This window comes from Vidua chalybeata, chromosome 7, assembly GCF_026979565.1.
Source record: "Vidua chalybeata isolate OUT-0048 chromosome 7, bVidCha1 merged haplotype, whole genome shotgun sequence".
Classification (NCBI taxonomy): domain Eukaryota; kingdom Metazoa; phylum Chordata; class Aves; order Passeriformes; family Viduidae; genus Vidua; species Vidua chalybeata.
The window spans coordinates 39,102,973-39,122,864 of record NC_071536.1 but is presented as its reverse complement, the minus strand read 5'-3'; the positions used below and the strand labels follow the sequence as shown (position 1 = coordinate 39,122,864).

Below are 19,892 nucleotides of genomic sequence, written 5' to 3'. Positions count from 1 at the left end.
TTTCTTCCCTGTCAAGTAGTGAGCATCATACTCTGAAGTCCCAAGCTCCTCCTCCTTGCTACAATAATTTTTCCATTTCTTGTTTTTTTCCCCTCATGTGTGGATTTCGGGTTCCAGTACTGCAAGTATTGCAGCAGAGCTCAGAAATGTTTTCTGCTTCTTTGAATTCAATGAGCTTGATCTCTCTCAATCTTTGATTCAAAATTTTTGAGTTTTCCACTTTTTCTGATGAATTTCAAGAAGGTTCTAGAAGACCCTTCTTCAATCAATTTTAAACAATATTTTCTACTTTATTATGTCAATTGTGTTTTTCTTAAACCCTTACTACTGTTCTGGGGCTTCTCTGAAATGAAATCTGTACACTTCAGTCTTCTTCTTGCTATTTTTTCCTGCTTCCAGACTTCATTCTTACATGTTGTCTTCCCCATCCATTCACATCTTGGTCTAATTTTTAAGCATCCCAGTGCCAAACAGTTTTGCATGGCAAAAACTGGTTAGTTGAGTACTCGCTGTGTGATCAAGAGCTGTGACCTCCTTTCATGTGCCTACAGAACTTTATGTGCCCCTCAGCACGTGCCCCCTCTGCAGGAAGTGTGTAGGGGATGAATAACAGAGGCTGAGGAAAGGATTTATTTCATCTCAGCCTGGTTGGCCAGTGTTTACTGTTGTTAATCTTCAAACCACTGTGTCCAGGTTGGCTACAAGTATATTGAAGGGGGATGAGATTCTATCTGTATCACATGTGTTTGATGAAGGATTTTTTTTTTGTGCTTATGTTCTCTTTTTTTCATGACATAAGCTTCTCAACTGGGGAGGAGGGCAAAAACAAATGCAAAAGGCTGTGCTTGACAGATGTAAATAAGCAACAGTAAAATCCTAGGTTGGAAAACGGAATCATTGTATTTTGTTTTAAGGGATGCTTTCCCTCTCACCCCTTTCCCCGCTCTTCCCTCCTTTTCTCCTCCTTCCCTCAAGGATCTTAATAAGTGTAATATAGATGGTTGGAAATCTGAGTTCTGAGCTGCCTGGACTGTTTCTGCTTAGCTGATGGTCAGTGAGAGGTTGCATCTAATTCCTTCTCTATCACATTTTGGTGTGAATCTTGATACTAATCCCTTTTTTTGTAAAGGCACCTATCTCCTATGATTAAGTCATCTTTCTTTGTGCTTTCTGTGTAACAGCTGTGGTCAGAATCTCACCTGACATGATTCTGTGATTTTTTTAAACTAGATAATCAAAGTCTCAGCATCTCCTTTTCTATTACATGTCTTCTCTTTGGCATCTTTTTTGTAGCCAGATCAACATAAAACAGAATAAAAATGAAATACTACCTCTTAAAGAATTAGGTAATAATAATTTGGTTTAATAATTTGGTTATCATAATAATTCAGTTTTTTAAAGGACTTAAGTTTTTCACTGCAACAGTGTTCTTTTCACATGCCAGTGTTGTGGTATGCTCTGTGAAAGTTAATTTCTGTTGAATGAAACAATTTCAACTCTAAATGATGATGGTATATGAAAAGCAGTGTCACTAAGAGGAGAAATTACACCCTGAGTTTAGGTAGGAGACGCTAATGCTGATTTGCCAAACTTTAATTTTTTGAGACGCAAGGTGAAGTATGTTAAAAGTACAGTGTTCAGAATTTCTTTGCCTTGGTACTACGTACTACTTACATGCAAAAATTATGGGGAAGGCATGAACACTAAGTCAGAAGGTGAATTTTCCTTCTGTGATCTAGTAAGTATTTTAGATCAGATTAGAGCAGGCTTCAGTCAATCATCTGGTTCTCTGATGGGCCACCCACTCTTTTATAAGTTAGTAGACTTTACGATTCTCTCAGCAGTTGCAGATGCAGGTTTGATCCATACCTGAAAGTGAGAAAGACAGAACAGTTTCCTAAGTGAGGGTTTTCTTCTTTCAGTGAGCCATATGTGTAGATAGCAACAGAAGAATCATGCTGCTTCTTAAAATAACTGAACATGTTTAAAGTTGCGCTTGCATTGGTTTCTGCCTCTGCAATACTTTGAGTAGGGACTGCTGCCTTCTTCTGATTTTGGTGTTATCAAAGAAGAGCATCTTTGGTCCATTTGCATGCTTGATAATTTGCAGTATCATGCAAGCTTCCTTTAGTGCTTGAAAACATTACATCTTTATTTTTGCTTTCAGCAAAACTAGCCTTTTTTGTTTCTTCTGATTCTCTTCAGGTATATTAAAGAGGTGCTGGCAGGTCATGGTACATTCACTTGCCAGCTTTATTACTGAGTTGTCTTCAAGATCATCTTAGTGTATGTAAATTGTCTTTAAACTCATCCAGCACTGCAGCAGATAATCCAGTCATTAACTAGTGATTTTGGTAATTAATTCCTGTGTATTGGCAGGAATTTCCAGTCTACACGAAGAGGCTTGAAGTTGTCCTCATAAAAAGGAAATCAGTTTTCTAAAAAATTTAATCAATAGCCTGAGTGATATTGATGTGCAGTGTGACTGAGGGTTTTTGCACCATACCTGAAAATGTTATTTGCTTCAAAATTTACTGAAAGGCCTGAGATTTTTGTTTTTTAATGTATTTTAAATCACTAAAACAGGTAAACATCCACTTGATATGGAAAAAAATAAATGTATAAAACTTTATATTCCAGTGGATTATCTAGTGCATAAAAACCCAACCCAAAACAAAACCACACCAAGAAACCAAAGCCCAGCAGTTTTCAAGTCCCCTTGATGATTTCTTGGCTAACAGTCTTTTTCCAAAAAAAGTGCTGCTCCCAGTTGAACAGTGACACCTTCATTTCAGTCTGTGCTATTGAGAACTGTCTCTGGTTATCGTCGTTTGAGAAGGCTGGTCCATTTGTCAGTATTCCTGGAACCAGTACTTGGACAGCACTCATTGTACTTGTAGCCACTTGCTGTATGGAATATTGTTCTGTAGGATGGGAAGAGAGAGGAGTACGACAAGGAAAAATTACGTCCTGGTAATTGTGTTTGTCGTTACCGTTCTGCTTTTCCCATCCTACCTTCTTCAGTCATCTCTTAAAAAATCTTTGTCTTTTCTATACGTTTATGAATCTCTTCTGAGTCAGTTGCGTTTTTGGTCTGCGTGATAAGTGACTGGTTCAGCCTGGCTATGTACACCTCCTGTGGTTCAGCATGTTTGCCTGCAAGCTCCCTGATAGGTGGAACTGTAATTTTTGCTGTGTGGAATCTTGTCTTATAGGGGTTTTGTAGAAGAAGGAGGTCTACTACAACCATAATAACTGGTATGTAAGTTTCCCTTTTCTTTCATAAAAGGAAAAATGACAGTTTGAGTAATCTTTAGTAGTTGAGGTAACTAAAATTCCCCAGGAAAAAAAGTATATCTTAGAATAAAAAGTTCAGCTAAAGGACTGAAGTCAAATAATATTTAAAGTTCATAAAAATCTAAAAAAAACAAAAAAAAAAAATTAAATCAACCTTACTTGTTGCCATGCAATGTATATAATTTCATACTTCCAAGTGAGGATTTTTGCCTTTTCCTCCCTGGCTCAGACACAGGTATTTCGTCATCATGTTCTTAAATGCATTAAATAAAAGAGAAAGAAGTTGAAATGGTTCTTTCTTCTGTATCATCTTTCCTGACTTCTCAAAATCCCTCCTGTGTTTCATTTCTTCTGAACAGTTACACAGTAAAATTGACCTGGGAGAAACAAAGTCTATTCAGAACGGAACCACGAGTAATAAGGGTTTTTTAACCTCAGTTTTTCTTATTGACTAGTGACAATAAATATTGAGAAAATACAGTGTCATGATAGATCAGAAGCTCTATTTCAAATCTGAAATGTATGATTTTCTTTCAGTCTCATAGGAAGAGAGGTATGTTTATGCTACAGCCATAATCCATCATTTCACCCTTTCTCATGTGTTCCAAGGCTTAGAATCATTCATGCCAAGAAGACTGGTAAAAGAGATGCTGTGGGGAGTGGGGATGGAGGCGAGGAACCCCATTCCTTGGAGACACCTGCACCTGGCCGCAAGCGCCGGCGGAAGGGAGGGGACAGTGACTACGATGATGATGACGATGATGACAGCGATGACCAGGCAGATGAGGATGATGAGGATGAAGAGGACAAAGATGATAAAAAAGGAAAAAAGGCAGAAGTTTGTGAGGATGAGGTGGGGAATTGTCAGTATAGTGAAACTTTATTTGCAAATAAGCTAAAACTTGTTTTCCTTCTGTTTTTCTGTAATATGGCACCGTTTCCCAAAAATGTTGCCATAAAAAGGAGGGAAAAATAACTTACCTCCGATGTTTTTAAATTTTTATTAGTTTTTATTATTTTGTTAATTAAAAAATGAACAATGCAGTTACAGTTAACATTCTCTATTTTGAAGCTTGAGTGATCTTCTTGTGTATTTTTTTCACAATTTCCCCCATGTAGTTACTGGCTGACTTTATTTGATCACAAGATGATAAATTTTGTTTGTCAGTGTCAGATACAATACAGGAAGTATCAATGAAAGATTTTTACCTTGTTCAGCTGGTTCTTAATGGAAATGCACAGGCTTCCACTGGATGGAACCTGATACAAGGCACAAACAATAGAAAATACTACATTTTAAACCACTTGATGCTACACTGGGTTTTCTGTTTGCCAGAAAGTGATCCATTCATGCAAGGTTCGAAGATTTCTAAGACTGCTTGAACAATGCATGTATCCAGCATATGTGAACTCAGATGTTTGCATACACCCTTAATTAGAAACCCAGCTAATTTCTAGTGTAGGAATAGCCCTGTGTGCTGTTATTGTGGATTTATTTCAAGTACTAGAATTCGTATGAATTTAAGAGAATACCTTAGAGGAACAGCCCCAAGTTCCTAAAAATAATTCAGAATTTAAAAAAAGAGTAATATTTAGATTTCTAATCTCAAGTCCATCCCTTAATCCTTTTCCCTCTTGTACAATCTCCTGTGTTGGTGCACTGGGTGTTTCATAGACAAAATTCCAGTTAACTGTACAGAAATTAATTTTCTGATCTACCAGAAGTTCCATTGCATTTGTATTCTATGTAGTATTTCAGAAGGCTTTACTCTGGTACACTTCTATGAAGCCAAGAAATACCAGACTTGTATCTTATGGTGGGGATGACTTTGACCATATTCTTTTGGAAACTTAGTACCATTTCCAAAGATTTTCTTCAACCGAATTAAAATTCTAGTCATGGAAAAGACTCTAATTTTTAAACAGGGAAGAAGAAGGCAACCACAGACTTAATCATGAGTGCATTCCTCTTCAAAAATCAGCAGGATTGATGCTGTAACTTTTATAAAAAGTTATAATTTAAAGTGGCTCTACAATTTCATGTAGACATTGAAATAAAATGCAAATGTGGACTGACCAAAGATTTACCAATAGGATTTTGAGATGCCATTATTTCATGCATGACAGACACTTAAAATTATTTTGACTATCTAAAAAGCTTCATAGAAACTAAGATTAAATTCTGTAGTGTTTTGTTCATGCACAAACTGAGTTACTTCCAATTTTCAGCAAAGATGAACTTTCTCCTTTGTCTACATCTGGTTTCAAAACATTCAAGGTGTATCCTCTTTTCAGTTGTGTTGTTGCTATTGAAATATATTGCACAAGCACACAATTTGAACTTTTTTTTCCTCTTTAGTATTTTCCTCTCATTTTCGGTTACATCTTTTTCCTGTAATAATGATAAGACATAGTAGTATGATTTTGTCCTGAAATAAACATGGTGTGACAGTATATTTGCTGATTATAGGATGATGGGGATCAGACAGCAAGCGTTGAAGAATTAGAGAAGCAGATTGAAAAACTGACAAAGGTGAGAGATCATTACTATTTTTTCTACTACAAATGTGATCACTGGGTGTTATGAGTTAATACATTAAACATAAATTTCAATGCTCCAAGTTAATATAAATTGAAATAAGTATCTACTCTTGTTTTGTGAAAGTATGAATAATGCTCCGATTCACGACACCTGAACTGTGAGTTTAGTCCGGTGGCAATAAGTAGAGGTCACTCAAAAGGCAGTTAATAGTAATAGTTGATAATATATTTGTACTTCAGAGAGTAATGTAATTTTTATCTGGATCTACTTCACATATTCCTGTTTGTTGATCTTAGAAAGTGATGACATATTTTCTATATGAGAAGCAATGGCTTCAGTTATACAATCATTGTTGTTCTCATGCTCTCCTTTCCATGCTGATTTCTGCCGTTGTGCTCCAAGCCCATACAGAACTGACTGGGCTTCACATTTTGAAAGAAGCAGCAATAGGATAGGAAGAGAAGTGTAAATGAGAAAAATGTAATGCTGTAATTAGGGCTACTCATGGCCCATGTTTTTATTGTTCCTGTTAGAAAATTTGTCATTTAAGACTTTGTGTGTTGGTTTCTCCCATGTTCCAAATTGCAGTAAATTAGCAGTCCAGGATTCCATCTGATTCCCATCAGTGTCAATTTAGCAGAGCAAGAACTGAATAAACTAAATGAAGTTCTTGTTGGCCCCCCTCAGAGAGCTGTGTTATGTGTTATGAGTTTATTTTTGTATATTGTTGTTGTCATTCTTTTATGAACAGTTAAAATATCTCACTAGTCTCCCATCAGCAGTTGCATTATCATCTGTCTTCAGGGCTCTCTTTACCACTTGCTGATGCTGTGCAATTGTTAGGATTTCAGCTGTTCTTGTGCAATGATATCTTTCTTTAATCCACTGCTTTTTGAGATTCAGGAATAAAAAGACAAGGTGCACCACTGCAGCGTGTTTTTAGAGGACAACTGATAAACCTAGGCTGAGAAGGGGAATGCTTTAATTGATTTTTTTTTTTTTAAAGGAAGCTTTGTAAGTAAAATCATCAAGGCAGCGATTGTGAGTAGAATATCACAACACACAGACACACCACTATCCCGAATCTCTGAGAGGGCCTGCTTGTCTGACCCTTGAACTTCTGTTCAGTCTGACATATTACAGATGTTTTCTGTAATAATGAGGTGGTTCTTTTTTTCTCCCTCACTGATTTATAATGCTCTCCCTTTTTTAAATAGCAACAAAGCCAGTACAGAAAGAAGTTATTTGAAGCTTCGCACTGTTTGCGTTCAATGATGTTTGGTCAGGACCGTTACAGGCGCCGGTACTGGATCCTGCCCCAGTGTGGTGGTATTTTTGTAGAAGGCATGGAAAGTGGTGAAGGTAAGAGCCATAAAGGAATGGTGGCACACAAGGCTAAGACATGCTGCCCATCTCTGGAGGCTCTGGCATTGTGCAGCAAGGTCTTCACCCTCACCCAGTTGCCCTCAGGCTGCTGTCAATAGAGCTCTCCCCTTATGTGGTTCTCTGGTATCTCTTTCGGGTTATGAAAGATCAGGTAATACCTTTCAAAACGAGGATTGGTAATTTGGAAGTTTTCAGTTGTTGTACTTCTACATGTTATGATTTTACCTACCTGCAAAGTTTCTTGACTCTGAAGTATTTCACCTTTCCCTATGGCAGTGATCTCTGTGTATGAAAATTAGGAGGACCATAGAATGCAGAAATAATTTTCATCCTCAGATTTTCTGCAAATGCACAGACTATTCTGTGCATGAAGATATGATAGATGTCTGCAAAAACATGACAATTACTTTCATGCAGTGAAGTACCTTGTTTTCTAATCAACCAAATGATTTAGTATCTGTATTTTACCAATTGATGTTTCTTTTAACCAGCAATTGCTGAAATTATTTTGCTAAAACTAAAATGTAATTTTGGGGTTGTGACAGTTGTATATTAACTGTGGTTGAATTTTTCACACACTTTTAATTGGATAGATGCAAAAATTATGTATTAATCTGACTTTTTTGTTGGTGTTAGAATTTTTAAACATAAAACTTCATTTTGGCCACGGAGAAATCCTTTCTAATTTTCATATAGATGAACCAAAGCCTCGTTTCTCTTACATTTTTTCCTTCAAAAAATAACAAAAAGATTTGACGCACATCAGAATTGCATGATCTCATGAGAATTGCACCATTCTAGAGAGCTGTTTAATTAACTGTAACAGTACAGCATAGTAGGAAATTTGAGCCTGGTTTGGGGTCCAAAAATAAGCCCTTGAACTTCCCCTAAATGTAACCTTGGTCATCAAGTTTTCTTTCTAAAGTGGGTAGCATAAAAAGTACTTTCCTCTCTGTCTCTTGCTCCACAGTAAGTTATGCTCTGTGTTAGGAACAGTTTTGCACAAGTAGCTGCATACAGAATGTGCTGCTTGCATTTCTTTCGTTTGCCATATTTCATTCCTTTATTATTATTATTTTATCATTATTCTTAATTTTAACCAGATGAATTCCCAAACGCTTTGGAAATGGTACACAAAGAAAATAGTTTACATATACTTACCTGTCTTAAAATAGTAAAAAACCACACACAAACAACCCACAAAAAAGTTTTAGCCAAGAGCTGTAGGGCAACCCTCTGTTTTTAATGTTGTCTTAATAAAAGTTTAATCTCCCTGAAAAGGAAAACAGATGTATTCTTAAATTCTCACCTACCTCCTCTTCCTATCAGCTCTTAGTTTGTCCTCTTTATGTAAATTCTACAGTTTATCTGTTTCTAATTCCATAACCCTAACCCTAAACCCTGGAAATAGGAGACATAAAGTCTTGAATGATCTGTTCATTTAAACAGAACTTTTCTATCCCTTTTGTGTAGTCATTTTCATGTTTATGCTGATACTTAAATTGTTTATATCTTGATACAGACCATAACTGTGAACACATTTTGGAGTTTTAATAGGAGGGGATGTACTTTCTCTGTAGAAAATACAGTTTTTCAGGAGCAAGTAAATATTTGTAGATGTGCTTGCCATGCATGTGTTTATTTGTGACTGCAGTATCTGATGAACATAAAATAAGGAGTTGGATTTTCTACCTCCTTCCCCTTATGCTAACAGTTCTCTGTTTAGAAGCGTTTTATACTTCTAAAGACTTTTTGCCTGAATTAGCAGTCAGTGTAAGGGTAGAAGAGAAATGGTTAAGAAAGACTAGTAGTGCAAAGAAGAGAAAAAATGTATTTTCCTTTCATAAAAGCTAGATCTTCAGGTCTTTTGCACTTCCTATGTTTGAAGAAACTTTGGTTTTTTAATCAGCTTCTGCTTGCTGTACTTTAAATTGCTTAGATGTTAGCTGTCTGCTTAGGTGTGTGGAGAGTTCCAGTCCTGCTGGGTGGGTCTTGAGAGTATTAAATTTCATATTCTGTTGATATTGTTGCACAGTTAAAGTTGTTAATGATTTGTATTGACAGAAGTAAAATGCGTAATGTTATTTTGGTATTTGGGGAATATTTGATTTTGTAACAGGAATTTTGGTTCTCTGTTTCATAGTTGGCTGTGTGTTTAATGAAACAGTTGCAAAAAAAAAAACCTTAGGGCTGTAAACATTACACTCTCTTGATATCACCAGAGAAGCTTCTCAATGAGGCATGCGGAGTCCTGCAAAAAGACAGCTGGCAAAAATTTGTCCTTTTCAGAGACTTTGCACTGGCAAACTGCTTAAGATGTGTGAATCCAGTAGTGTGTTAGCCATGTTGAGGTGATTTTTCCTAGAGGTGTTTAAATCTGAATGCCTAGAAACTTGTTTCCTTCTGCAAAGTGTGAAGGGATTTCGTTAACAGCAACAACAGCAACGACACGGGAATCTAATCTAACATGTGTTGAGCCAAAAATGAAGTTATTTTTAATTCAACCTATGATTATAAAAAGTTCATAAAATAGTTACCTGTTACAGGTAATCTGTGCTTCTTGCACATTTTTAGGTCTAGAAGAAATTGCAAAAGAAAAAGAGAAGTTAAAAAAGGAAGAAAGTATGCATATCAAAGAAGAAGAATTTGAAACAGAAGAAAAATTGCATTGCTTAGCTACAACTCACTGTGAGCAAAAGGAAAATCTGAAAGAAAAGGACAGCACTAACCTGTTTTTACAAAAGCCTGGGTCATTTTCAAAATTAAGCAAACTGTTAGAAGTAGCAAAAATGCCACCTGAGTCTGACACTATGTCCCCAAAACCTAATGGCAGTGCAGCAAATGGCTGCACATTATCTTACCCAAGTAACTCAAAAAACTCTCTCTGCAGTCTGCAACCCCCTGCATCGCAAAGCTCCATCGAGAAGTCTGAGTCTAATAATCTTTTCAGTCCTAATGCCAGTGGGACAGGAAAGTTTTACAGTTCTCCACTAATTCCAAATGATCAGTTGTTAAAGACTCTTACTGAGAAAAGCAGGCAGTGGTTCAGCCTGTTACCGCGGGTGCCCTGTGATGACACCTCGGTCACCCATGTGGACACACCAGCTACTCCAGCTCCTCTCACTCCTCAGTCACATCCACCATCAAACTCACCATCACCTGTTCCATCTCCTCTCCTGGGCTCAACCTCTGCACAGAGTTCCATGGGATTAAGTCCTTTTGCGTTGTCACCACTGCAGGTAAATAAATTAATTTCTGAATAGCTTGAACTTGCAGACTTATTTTGGGCAGGATGTCTGTTTATACAAATTATTTCACAGACCTGCAATCATTATATCTGCATATTATATATTTTTTTTCTGTTTCTAAATGTTATTAACTAAATACAGAAGTTTTATAATACTAGATTATAATTAGATTATAATACTAGATCATAATGTATCAAGTAAGGCAATGTATGATATTTTATACATGTATTTCAGTAATTAATTTGGCTTTTAGGGTGTTGGCTACTGGTATTAAATGAAAAGCAAGTAAATACAAACTAGTTTTTGGAAGTGTAACACACCAAACCCTACCTTTAGAAGCTATTGTTTTTTAGCATTAACTGGGCCCTAATAAGTATTACATGTCAGTGTTATATTAGTTTTTCTGAAACTAATTGAAGTATTGAGTAAAGGCTTTCTTTGTGTTTTGACTAATAGCATCCTAATCATAATTCAGGTTTCTTGGTTATAGTAATGGTAGTTGTGCTTTGTAGCAGATGAAGACAGGACTACCTATAATGGGACTTCAGTTTTGTGGATGGCCTACAGGAGTTCTTACTTCAAATGTTCCATTTCCATCTCCTTTACCTACTCTTGGATCAGGGCTGGGATTATCAGAAGTGAATGGTAACTCATTCTTGGCATCTAGTGTTCCTGCAAGTAAAAGTGAATCACCAGCACTACAAGCTGAAAAAGTAACTTCTGCCCCTTCTACAGCAGTTGAAGTAGCCAAGCCTGTAGATTATCCTAACCCAAAGCCTATACCAGAAGGTAAGTATGCAACAGTAGTGCAACAGTAAGGTGATAATTTCTGCAGTGCCTCTATCATGTTACATTTTTTTTAATAATTTGCCTATTGATTTTCTAATCTGATCACACTGCAAAGTGTTTATATGCTTGTCTTGATTTAGAAATGCAGTATGGATGGTGGAGGATTACTGATCCAGAGGACCTAAAATCTTTGCTTAAAGTGCTGCATCTCAGGGGAATAAGAGAAAAGGCCTTACAAAAGCAAATACAGAAACACATGGATTACATCACTCTGGCCTGCATCAAAAACAAGGATGGTATGTAGTTGATATTTATGTTACACATGGTGTTGGGGCACCGGACAATGGACATAGAGCTCTCCTGGGGTATGTTTAGCAGGAAACTTAAAGTAAGGGTTGGAGAAAAAAGATAAAGGTCTTCTCATCTGTAGCTGCATTTTCACCAGCCTTGTTCTGTAAAGTTAGTGGATTAGAGAAATTCCAAGTAATGTAAATAGTTCTAGTGATATAAATAAACTTCTTAAGCTCTGGTAATCTTCTGAAGCTCTTTCCATGTCTGTAACACTTGGCCTCTCCTTCCCCTTCTTGCCCTTAAATTGCAAGTTTGAAAGCATACAGAATTTGTTGTCCATATTGGGTATTTTAAGAATAGTATACTTTCACAACAGTTCTTCAGCATTTGACTGGAGTGACGGGTAAATCAGCTTGAATTTACCAGTGCAGTTGTAATGTTAATTAAAATAATAAAAATGTGATTCTCAAATACAGTTGCAATTATTGATATCAATGAAAATGAAGATAACCAGGTAACTCGGGATGTTGTGGAAAACTGGTCAGTAGAAGAACAAGCTATGGAGATGGATCTTGCTATTCTTCAGCAGGTGGAAGATCTAGAGAGGAGAGTTGCATCAGCTAGTTTACAAGTTAAGGTAAAACCAACTTTCAGTAAAATGTCTCTTTAAAATAAGTGGTATGAATTTAAAGCAGATAGCAGTCTTTGTGTATTGGTAAGTGCCTTCTTATTCCATCCTAATTGCCTACAAATGAAACAAATACACTGTCCAGTATCATGGAGATTTGTGTTTGAAACATTTTATTGCAGTTCAGTCTTCAACTGAAGATGCTCAGAATGGCAGTTCCTGGAGAATCTTCTCCTACAGTGCAGTTCCGTGTACATTTTGCTAACCTTCTCTGAATGCAAGACTGTATTTCACAGAGACTGCTTAACTCTTGGGGCATTTGCCACACTTCTGCCTGTTTTGTGTGATTGTTGCTGTTAATACTTTCAGAAATGCCTACAAGTGCATCAAAATAATTTGCTTGAGTATTGTAGAGCCATGGAGAACATGTAATGGTTATGAGTGTGATATAGTTAAGAATTCTCTGGATATTGGAATTTTTCCAAGGTGGGTGTAAGGTTATCAAATTGCATATGTTTGGTTATAGTACAGGTGCAGTGTTTGGGATCTAGTTTTTGGCATGAGATGGGATGTTAATTTTCTGTGTCCTGATACTGCCTCCTGAGCCTACTGAACAGGTAGACCTGTTCTGATGTTTCAGCCAGTAGAACAGGATACTTCACAAGGGGATAAGAATGCAGACTGTCGCAGAAAGGTCCCTTCAGAAAGTCCAGTAATGCTTGTATTTCCTGATTAATTATTTTAGTTCTCTGGATATTTTGGAAAATGTCTCTACAGATGGATTACAAGTAACCAAGATCTACTGGAAACAGCGCTTCAATTACTTACTTTGATTCCATAAAGCAATTCCTCTGATTGCACACTGAGTTAACAGCAACCAATAAATGCCCAAACCTTTCTATTGACATAGGGCTGGCTGTGTCCTGAACCTGCATCAGAGAGAGACGACTTGGTATATCGTGAACATAAGTCAATTACTAGATTGCACAAGAAGCACGATGGAGATTGTGCTGGAGGCGGAGAAGGCAATGCCAGCTCTCTAGAGCGGAGGAGTGACAACCCTCTAGATATAGCTGTAACCAGGCTCGCTGACTTGGAGCGGAACATAGAGCGAAGGTATCTGAAGAGCCCCTTAAGTACCACCATTCAGATCAAACTGGATAATGTGGGCACAGTTACTGTCCCTGCTCCTGCACCATCTATTAGTGGTGATGGTGACGGGTAGGTTATTGAGATTAACTTGAAAAATTATTGTGCTTCTTTGCTAATTGGAGCCTATTTTCTTATTGCCTGTTATCTATGTACTTTCTTGTATGTCTGTGATCCATATGGATCATCTTATTCTGCATGGTGCTTTGTAAAGAATTTTTTTGTTATGTTTGTTAATAATCTTGCAAAGTTATCTTACATTTAACTGGTTGTGACTAAGCTTTGAGGCACGTAGCCACAGTCTGTGCACTACATGAAATTTAGTTGCTTAAACCTTATACTTATTGGCTGTGTACGTTTTGTCATTGCTTGGCTTTCAGTGTGATAATGATTGTCCCACATTTAAACATGAACAAACACAGATGTGACCTACTTAATTTGCCTGTATTTTAATGCAGAACTGAAGAGGATATTGCTCCAGGGCTAAGGGTGTGGAGAAGGGCTCTGTCAGAAGCACGCAGTGCTGCCCAGGTAGCTCTGTGCATTCAGCAGTTACAGAAATCAATAGCATGGGAAAAATCCATTATGAAAGTTGTAAGTACCAAAACTGTTTTTGCTATATCTTGTGTTCCAACTTCAGGCATTTTGAGTTAATGCATTTCTTACTACTTCACATAAAACCTCACAAAGTATATTGTGCACAGAAGAATAAGCCTTATGGAAAAGATTGTACCTTGCTTGCCAAATTCAGCATCCCGAACTTGCTAAGACAGAAAGCTCTTGTAAATGGTTACATTATTTAAGATGGTAATTATTCTTTGATTATGACATCGAAGTAAAAGTCATCTTGCTCCATCTGATGAAATATACTCTTTCTAATGGAGTGTTTCTAACCTCACCTGTGACGCAAGTTCTATGGAGGTTCACCATCATATATCCTTCATTAAGGATTTCATTTTTCAGAAAGTTGAGATGCTCCAAATATGCAGCTTCTTTGCATGCAGAGTTCTCACAACTGAACATACAAATTAGGCAAATGTGTGAAGAGACAAGCTGAAATATCTGTTTCCTTGTACACTCAACAGGTCAATCTATGTCAATTACATATACAAAAAAAGCACACAAAGGGGATATGTCAAAATTTCCATGGACCTCTGAACCTCGAATTCCTGAAAACAAAACTTATTACTACAGCAGTAGTGACTGTGATGTGATCAAGTATGACCAGTGTTGTGTAGAGGCTGGCAAAGTGATTCTTCCATTTGTGGTCCTTTTCCTAAGTTTTAAATTTCTGTCACTCCAATACAAATTCTAATTGCATCTGGACGGTTAAAAGATGATTTAAATAAAAGCTGTTATGTCAGGCTATACTTTTGAGTTTATATAGCTATTAGTTTTAAGCAGTATCTTTAGTGCAAAAAGCTTATGAATTTGGTAGGAGTACCTGAAAAGGCACTTGAACGTTTCAAGATGAAGTAATTATTCATAAAAAACTGTATCACTCTCAATTTGGTTTAAATATTCTTTGCATTTAATTACAACACAGTTGGTTAGAGCAGGGTGCTCATAACGACAAGGTCACTGATTCAATCCCTGTATGGGCCATTCACTCAAGAGGTGGACTAGATGATCCTCATGCGTCCCTTCCAACTCAGAGTATTCTGTGATACCAGTAAACGTACTGGTGTATGTTTAATACTGTATGTTTAAACATACTGGTGTATGGTTAATTTGTTTAATCATGTATTTGGTGAAAATATTTGGAGATTTTTTTAAGTTCCTGAAAAAAAATGCCTAAAAAGAAGGTAATTAGCAAAATCACACAATGTATTTAAGAAAATTGACAGTCCTTTAGATATTTTTAAGTTAGTGTGAATTTTAGGAAGTGCTGGGATCATTTGTTTTGCTTTACTGCATTTGTTCATGGGTGGCTCCTGGATAAGATCCTTACCAATTATTATGTGGGAATGCTCTTGTAAAATATATATTTTCTTTATTAAATAGCAATGTACAGATACAGTATGGGCATAAATGAAGAGAAGATTTCTGAGATAGTATGTTTGGGCCAAGAGGTTTTGATAGGTATACCTTTACTTCTCACAGACCTTAATGAATTACTAAAAGTGCTCATCTTTTTTTGTGCTCTAGGGACACCTGTCTTACAATAAATAAATTGCTTTTCCAACATGTTCCCCAAATGTAGCCTTTATATTAGTTCATTACATACTCCATATCTTCTTCTATGGATATGATCATTAGCAGATTCTGACTGAAGTAAAATGAAAGTATTTTTGAGAGTGAATTTATGTGTTTGAAGGAGAAAGGTAATTTAGGTACCATTTATGTGTTTCAAATTTTAAAAATTGAATTAAACCCATTTTTTCATCAATTACAGTACTGCCAAATTTGTCGGAAGGGAGATAATGAGGAACTGCTGCTTCTTTGTGATGGTTGTGATAAAGGCTGTCACACCTACTGCCACAGACCCAAGATCAGCACCATCCCAGATGGGGACTGGTTCTGTCCTGCCTGCATAGCAAAGGTAACACTCCTGTCAGGATGAAGGGGCTGGAGCAAGTGACTGATTTATTATATGTGGTAGAGTTACAGGTCTACCAGTGCTTTTTTCAGTGAAAATAATGGTCTGTATTTTTTATGGGGAGCTCCCATTAAATTATGAAATTAGTAGTTTTATTTAGCTTGTATTTTAGTGGCAGTAAAGGCTACAGTTTTATTTGTTCTAAACTATGGGCTTTTTAATGCAAGTAGGTCCAGAATTTTCATGCTTTTTCAATACCATAATTTTTAATTTCTGTTTTAAAATTTATTCAGTATTTGTCTTTGAAAATTCATCATTAAGTGTTGACAGACCAATATCTCAGGTTCTGTTTCAAAAGAAAAATCAGAGAGAAAACTTAATGATTTTTTTTTTTTTGTATGTTTGTATCAGTCATTTAGTAATGGACTAATGTTTGTCTAAGATTATGCCAACTTGGTTGTTAGGAGGTATTATTTTACTAATTTAAATGTCAGGTGCTTTTGTATTGTCACAAGTTGGGAACCTAGGTCATGAGTACCAGGAATTTCTGCAGCTTTATTTGCCTTTAGAGAAGAGCAAAAAGTGAATAATGTCGAATATTAAATATTTAATTTGTTTTGGTGCTTCTGTTTCTGATCTTCATTGCTGTCTGTCAGTGATAACAGAGGTTTCTGTAATTTCTAGGTTATTACTTATTTCAGTTGTCTCTATTGTAGGCAAGTGGTCAAACTCTAAAGATAAAAAAGCTTCAGATTAAAGGTAAAAAAAGCAATGAACAAAAGAGAAGCAGGAAATTAGCAGGAGAAACAGAGGATGAAGACTCTGCAACTACAAGTGTTGCCTTAAAAAGAGGAAAAACAGACACTAAAAAAAGAAAAATGGATGAAAATGTTTGTGTAAGCCAGTTAAAGCAAGAAACTTGCACTGCTGTTAAGAAACCTAAGAGAGATGGAGACTCCAAGGACCTGGCTATATGCAGGTAAAGTGTCAGATGCTAAATTTAGGGGTAAGTCTTGTTGAAACAAGTAGTACTTGATCCTTTTTCTCTCTGTTCTGGGAAGCGGAAATGCTATTCTTTGACAAATGTACATATATACACGCATTGTGTGTGTGTGTGTGTATTTGTGTCTTCTGGGAGAGGAGTGAAGCCCAGCCCCCGTAGCAGTGGCACTGCCACCTTTCTCAAGGGTATCAAAGACAATGTCCGCAATGTCCAGACGGGCATTGCTGTGACCATTGCTGTGGTAGCATTGCTGCTCGGTCAAAAGGGACATCGTTTAGCCTTGTCATGCTCTTGGAAAGTCAGTATTAGCAGCTGGCATCAACTGAGCATCAAAGTTGCAGGACCATGTTTTCTTTTGGAATGTTAATCATTAGAATTTCATCTCACATAGGAGAGAACATAATGCTATTTTAGTTTCTTAGTTGTCTGTCTCTGTGTACATTGTTCTCAGCCTTGCACAGGGTGCAGAATAAAGTGTTTCCTTTTGTAAAGTGAATAGTTGGCAGTTCATAGGGAATTCATGTGATAATGAAAACACTGTGAATGTATGAATAAAATTAAAAAATACTGATTTGAAACGTTATTTTATTTAGTATGATTCTCTCCGAATTGGAAACTCATGAAGATGCCTGGCCTTTCTTACTTCCTGTAAACTTGAAACTTGTTCCTGGTTATAAGAAAGTTATTAAAAAACCTATGGACTTTTCTACCATTAGAGACAAGCTAAGTAGTGGACAGTAAGTAAACCTATTGTAAATTGTACTTTACATTTAAAAAATATTTAAACACTGAAATACAATACATGTTTAAAATTAGCCAAACAATATCGTTCAGCTCTGACACATCTGTGATTACTTTTACAGTCAAAATAAAAATTCTTAATTGTATGCTCTTATCTTTGCCATATCTGAGTGAAATAGCATGTTGGATGGGAGAATGTGTGGAACTGGCTGAAAAAAGATAAAACTGCCAGGTCAAATGCACCAAAACAATAAAAAAAAAATCTTTTTTCATGGAGACACCTTAGTGTTATTGCATGTCAGAGAGAACCAGCTGTGGTTCTTCAGACTTTTTCTCCCATGAATATGAGATTTAAATGCGCCCCATCTGCTCATATCACTAGACTTGTAACTTCAGTTCTTATTTTTAATAATTCCTGTGAATATTGGAACACTCTTTGGGCCATTCAGGGGTATGTTCAGGTTAATAAAAAGAATTAGCAAAGACAGTGTCACAAGATTATTTGGGCAGCCTTTTTTTGTACCCATTTGTTCCTAATTTAGATAAATTCAGCTCTGTTCAACATTTTGAAAAGACGCTGAATGCAAGAATAGATGCATAAATGGAAAACAGCCATAGCATTTTAGCTAGAAAGCTATTGAAGAGAGGGAGGAATTAGTTTTCTAAAAGTTTTTTGAGTACAGGCATGAAATTCTACCTTACAAAACTTGTGAGGAAAATAACAAAACAGTGACTAGAGCATATTCCCTTTCACTGATGTTCATTCTCTTGTTAGAAATTTTAATTTAAATTCTTATTTCAGTATTTTCTCATGTAGTTGAAGTATTTTTCCTCTGTGATTCTCTATGTTCCAAAAATCATTCACTTTTTTCTTCTTTTAGGTACCCTAATCTTGAAGCATTTTCGCTGGATGTCAGGCTTGTTTTTGACAACTGTGAAACTTTCAATGAAGATGATTCTGACATAGGCAGGGCTGGCCACAACATGAGGAAGTATTTTGAAAAAAAATGGACAGAGATTTTCAAAGTGAGCTGAAGCTACTAGAACTCTTTTTTTTTCTTCTTTTAAGTTTTTTTTTTCCTTCCATTAAATGAGGACTGATAAGACCAGCAATGTGAACTATATTTACATGGAAGTGCAAGGCACATACGTAACTAATTTTTTCCTTCAAAATATCACAGAGTTGTGATACTAGTTTTAAAGGCTTCACTCCTACAGCAACCATGGCCCTTGGTTATTGGCTTGTGTGTTTTAACAAACTAATTTAGGTAGAACAGGGAAGCACACCCAAAGAATTTGAAAGGAAGGGGTGTTAATAGTGCAATAGCAATTTATCAAAACGCACTGAATATTCAACCACCAGAGCTCTACTTGGGGAAACGTCTCTCTTTTCCCTTTCAATAAATATCTATTTTTCATTTTTTTTACTTTGTAGTTTATTTTTTAGTGAATGTATTTAATTTTATGAATTATTTATGATTATACAGCATTCAGAATCTTCGTTTTCTGTGAAAAGGAAGAACTAGAAAATTGCTTTAAATGTTGAAAATACAACAAGGAATGTTTTAAAATGTAAAACAAAGCCAAGTAAAACTGTTTACACTGATGTGCTGTGAAGGCACTAAAAATTAAACTTTACTGTAGAGTTACAAGTACATTTATATATATGTTGCTGCATCACTTGTGTAGTTAAATTGTATTTCAAGACAGTGAAGAAAAATTGAGACATGTATATACTGTTCATTATTGTTTATATTAAGTCTTGTTTTAAATATGTATGATGTGTACATATTGTTTGCAGACATTATTGTTTATGCCTTAGGAGGATGGTAGCATTTTATTTTAGTCTTAAGGTAATTATAGCTCTATGGCTTGTACAGTAATTATCCTCTACCAACACTGTGGAGTCTCCTTAATCTTGGTAGTGCCTGCCTTTAAAACAGGGTGTAGGGGATATTAGTTTTCCATTTTTTCTATTTTGTTATATAATTTCAAGCCCCCACGGCCTCAAATCCAAGTATAATCATTTGTATCCATGTGGAAGAAAATTGTGACAATTTCCTACGCACACAGTATTTTTTCATAGAAACATTTCCTCCATTTGCCTTGCCACAGAATAACAAAAGAAGACATTTGTAACCACTGTGTTTTATCTACTGTGTGTTGTGGTGGCCTGTTGGGGCAGATAGATGGGAATTTTTTTTGTACTAATGTAAGAGTACTTGAAGTTTTATTTAAAAGAAATGTTGTGGAAAGGTAGCATTCTTTTTCTTTTCCCT

At 36.2% G+C, this 19,892-nt stretch overlaps 1 protein-coding gene and 1 long non-coding RNA gene across 4 annotated transcripts in view; one reads left to right on the top strand and one right to left on the bottom strand.

The window, feature by feature from the left end:
- BAZ2B (bromodomain adjacent to zinc finger domain 2B) overlaps positions 1 to 19,036 on the top strand; it is a 111,050-nt gene extending 92,014 nt beyond the window's left edge. For 2 of the 3 annotated variants that reach the window (XM_053947948.1, XM_053947949.1), the window contains exons 24-36: positions 3,907 to 4,150; positions 5,768 to 5,830; positions 7,057 to 7,201; positions 9,800 to 10,464; positions 10,986 to 11,262; positions 11,403 to 11,558; positions 12,030 to 12,190; positions 13,092 to 13,402; positions 13,789 to 13,924; positions 15,726 to 15,872; positions 16,586 to 16,848; positions 17,466 to 17,609; positions 18,495 to 19,036. In XM_053947948.1, coding sequence (XP_053803923.1) covers positions 3,907 to 4,150; positions 5,768 to 5,830; positions 7,057 to 7,201; positions 9,800 to 10,464; positions 10,986 to 11,262; positions 11,403 to 11,558; positions 12,030 to 12,190; positions 13,092 to 13,402; positions 13,789 to 13,924; positions 15,726 to 15,872; positions 16,586 to 16,848; positions 17,466 to 17,609; positions 18,495 to 18,648 — 2,866 coding nt within the window. In that variant the 3' untranslated portion in view covers positions 18,649 to 19,036. The remainder of the gene's footprint in view (positions 1 to 3,906; positions 4,151 to 5,767; positions 5,831 to 7,056; positions 7,202 to 9,799; positions 10,465 to 10,985; positions 11,263 to 11,402; positions 11,559 to 12,029; positions 12,191 to 13,091; positions 13,403 to 13,788; positions 13,925 to 15,725; positions 15,873 to 16,585; positions 16,849 to 17,465; positions 17,610 to 18,494) is intronic. The other variant, XM_053947950.1, reaches the window with a different exon arrangement.
- Positions 1,563 to 4,862, bottom strand: LOC128790842 (uncharacterized). The gene is made up of 3 exons (XR_008431887.1): positions 4,507 to 4,862; positions 3,457 to 3,674; positions 1,563 to 1,869 (listed from the first exon to the last, which is right to left on the bottom strand). It is a non-coding gene; the product is annotated as an uncharacterized LOC128790842 (long non-coding RNA).
- Positions 19,037 to 19,892: the final 856 nt, after the last annotated feature.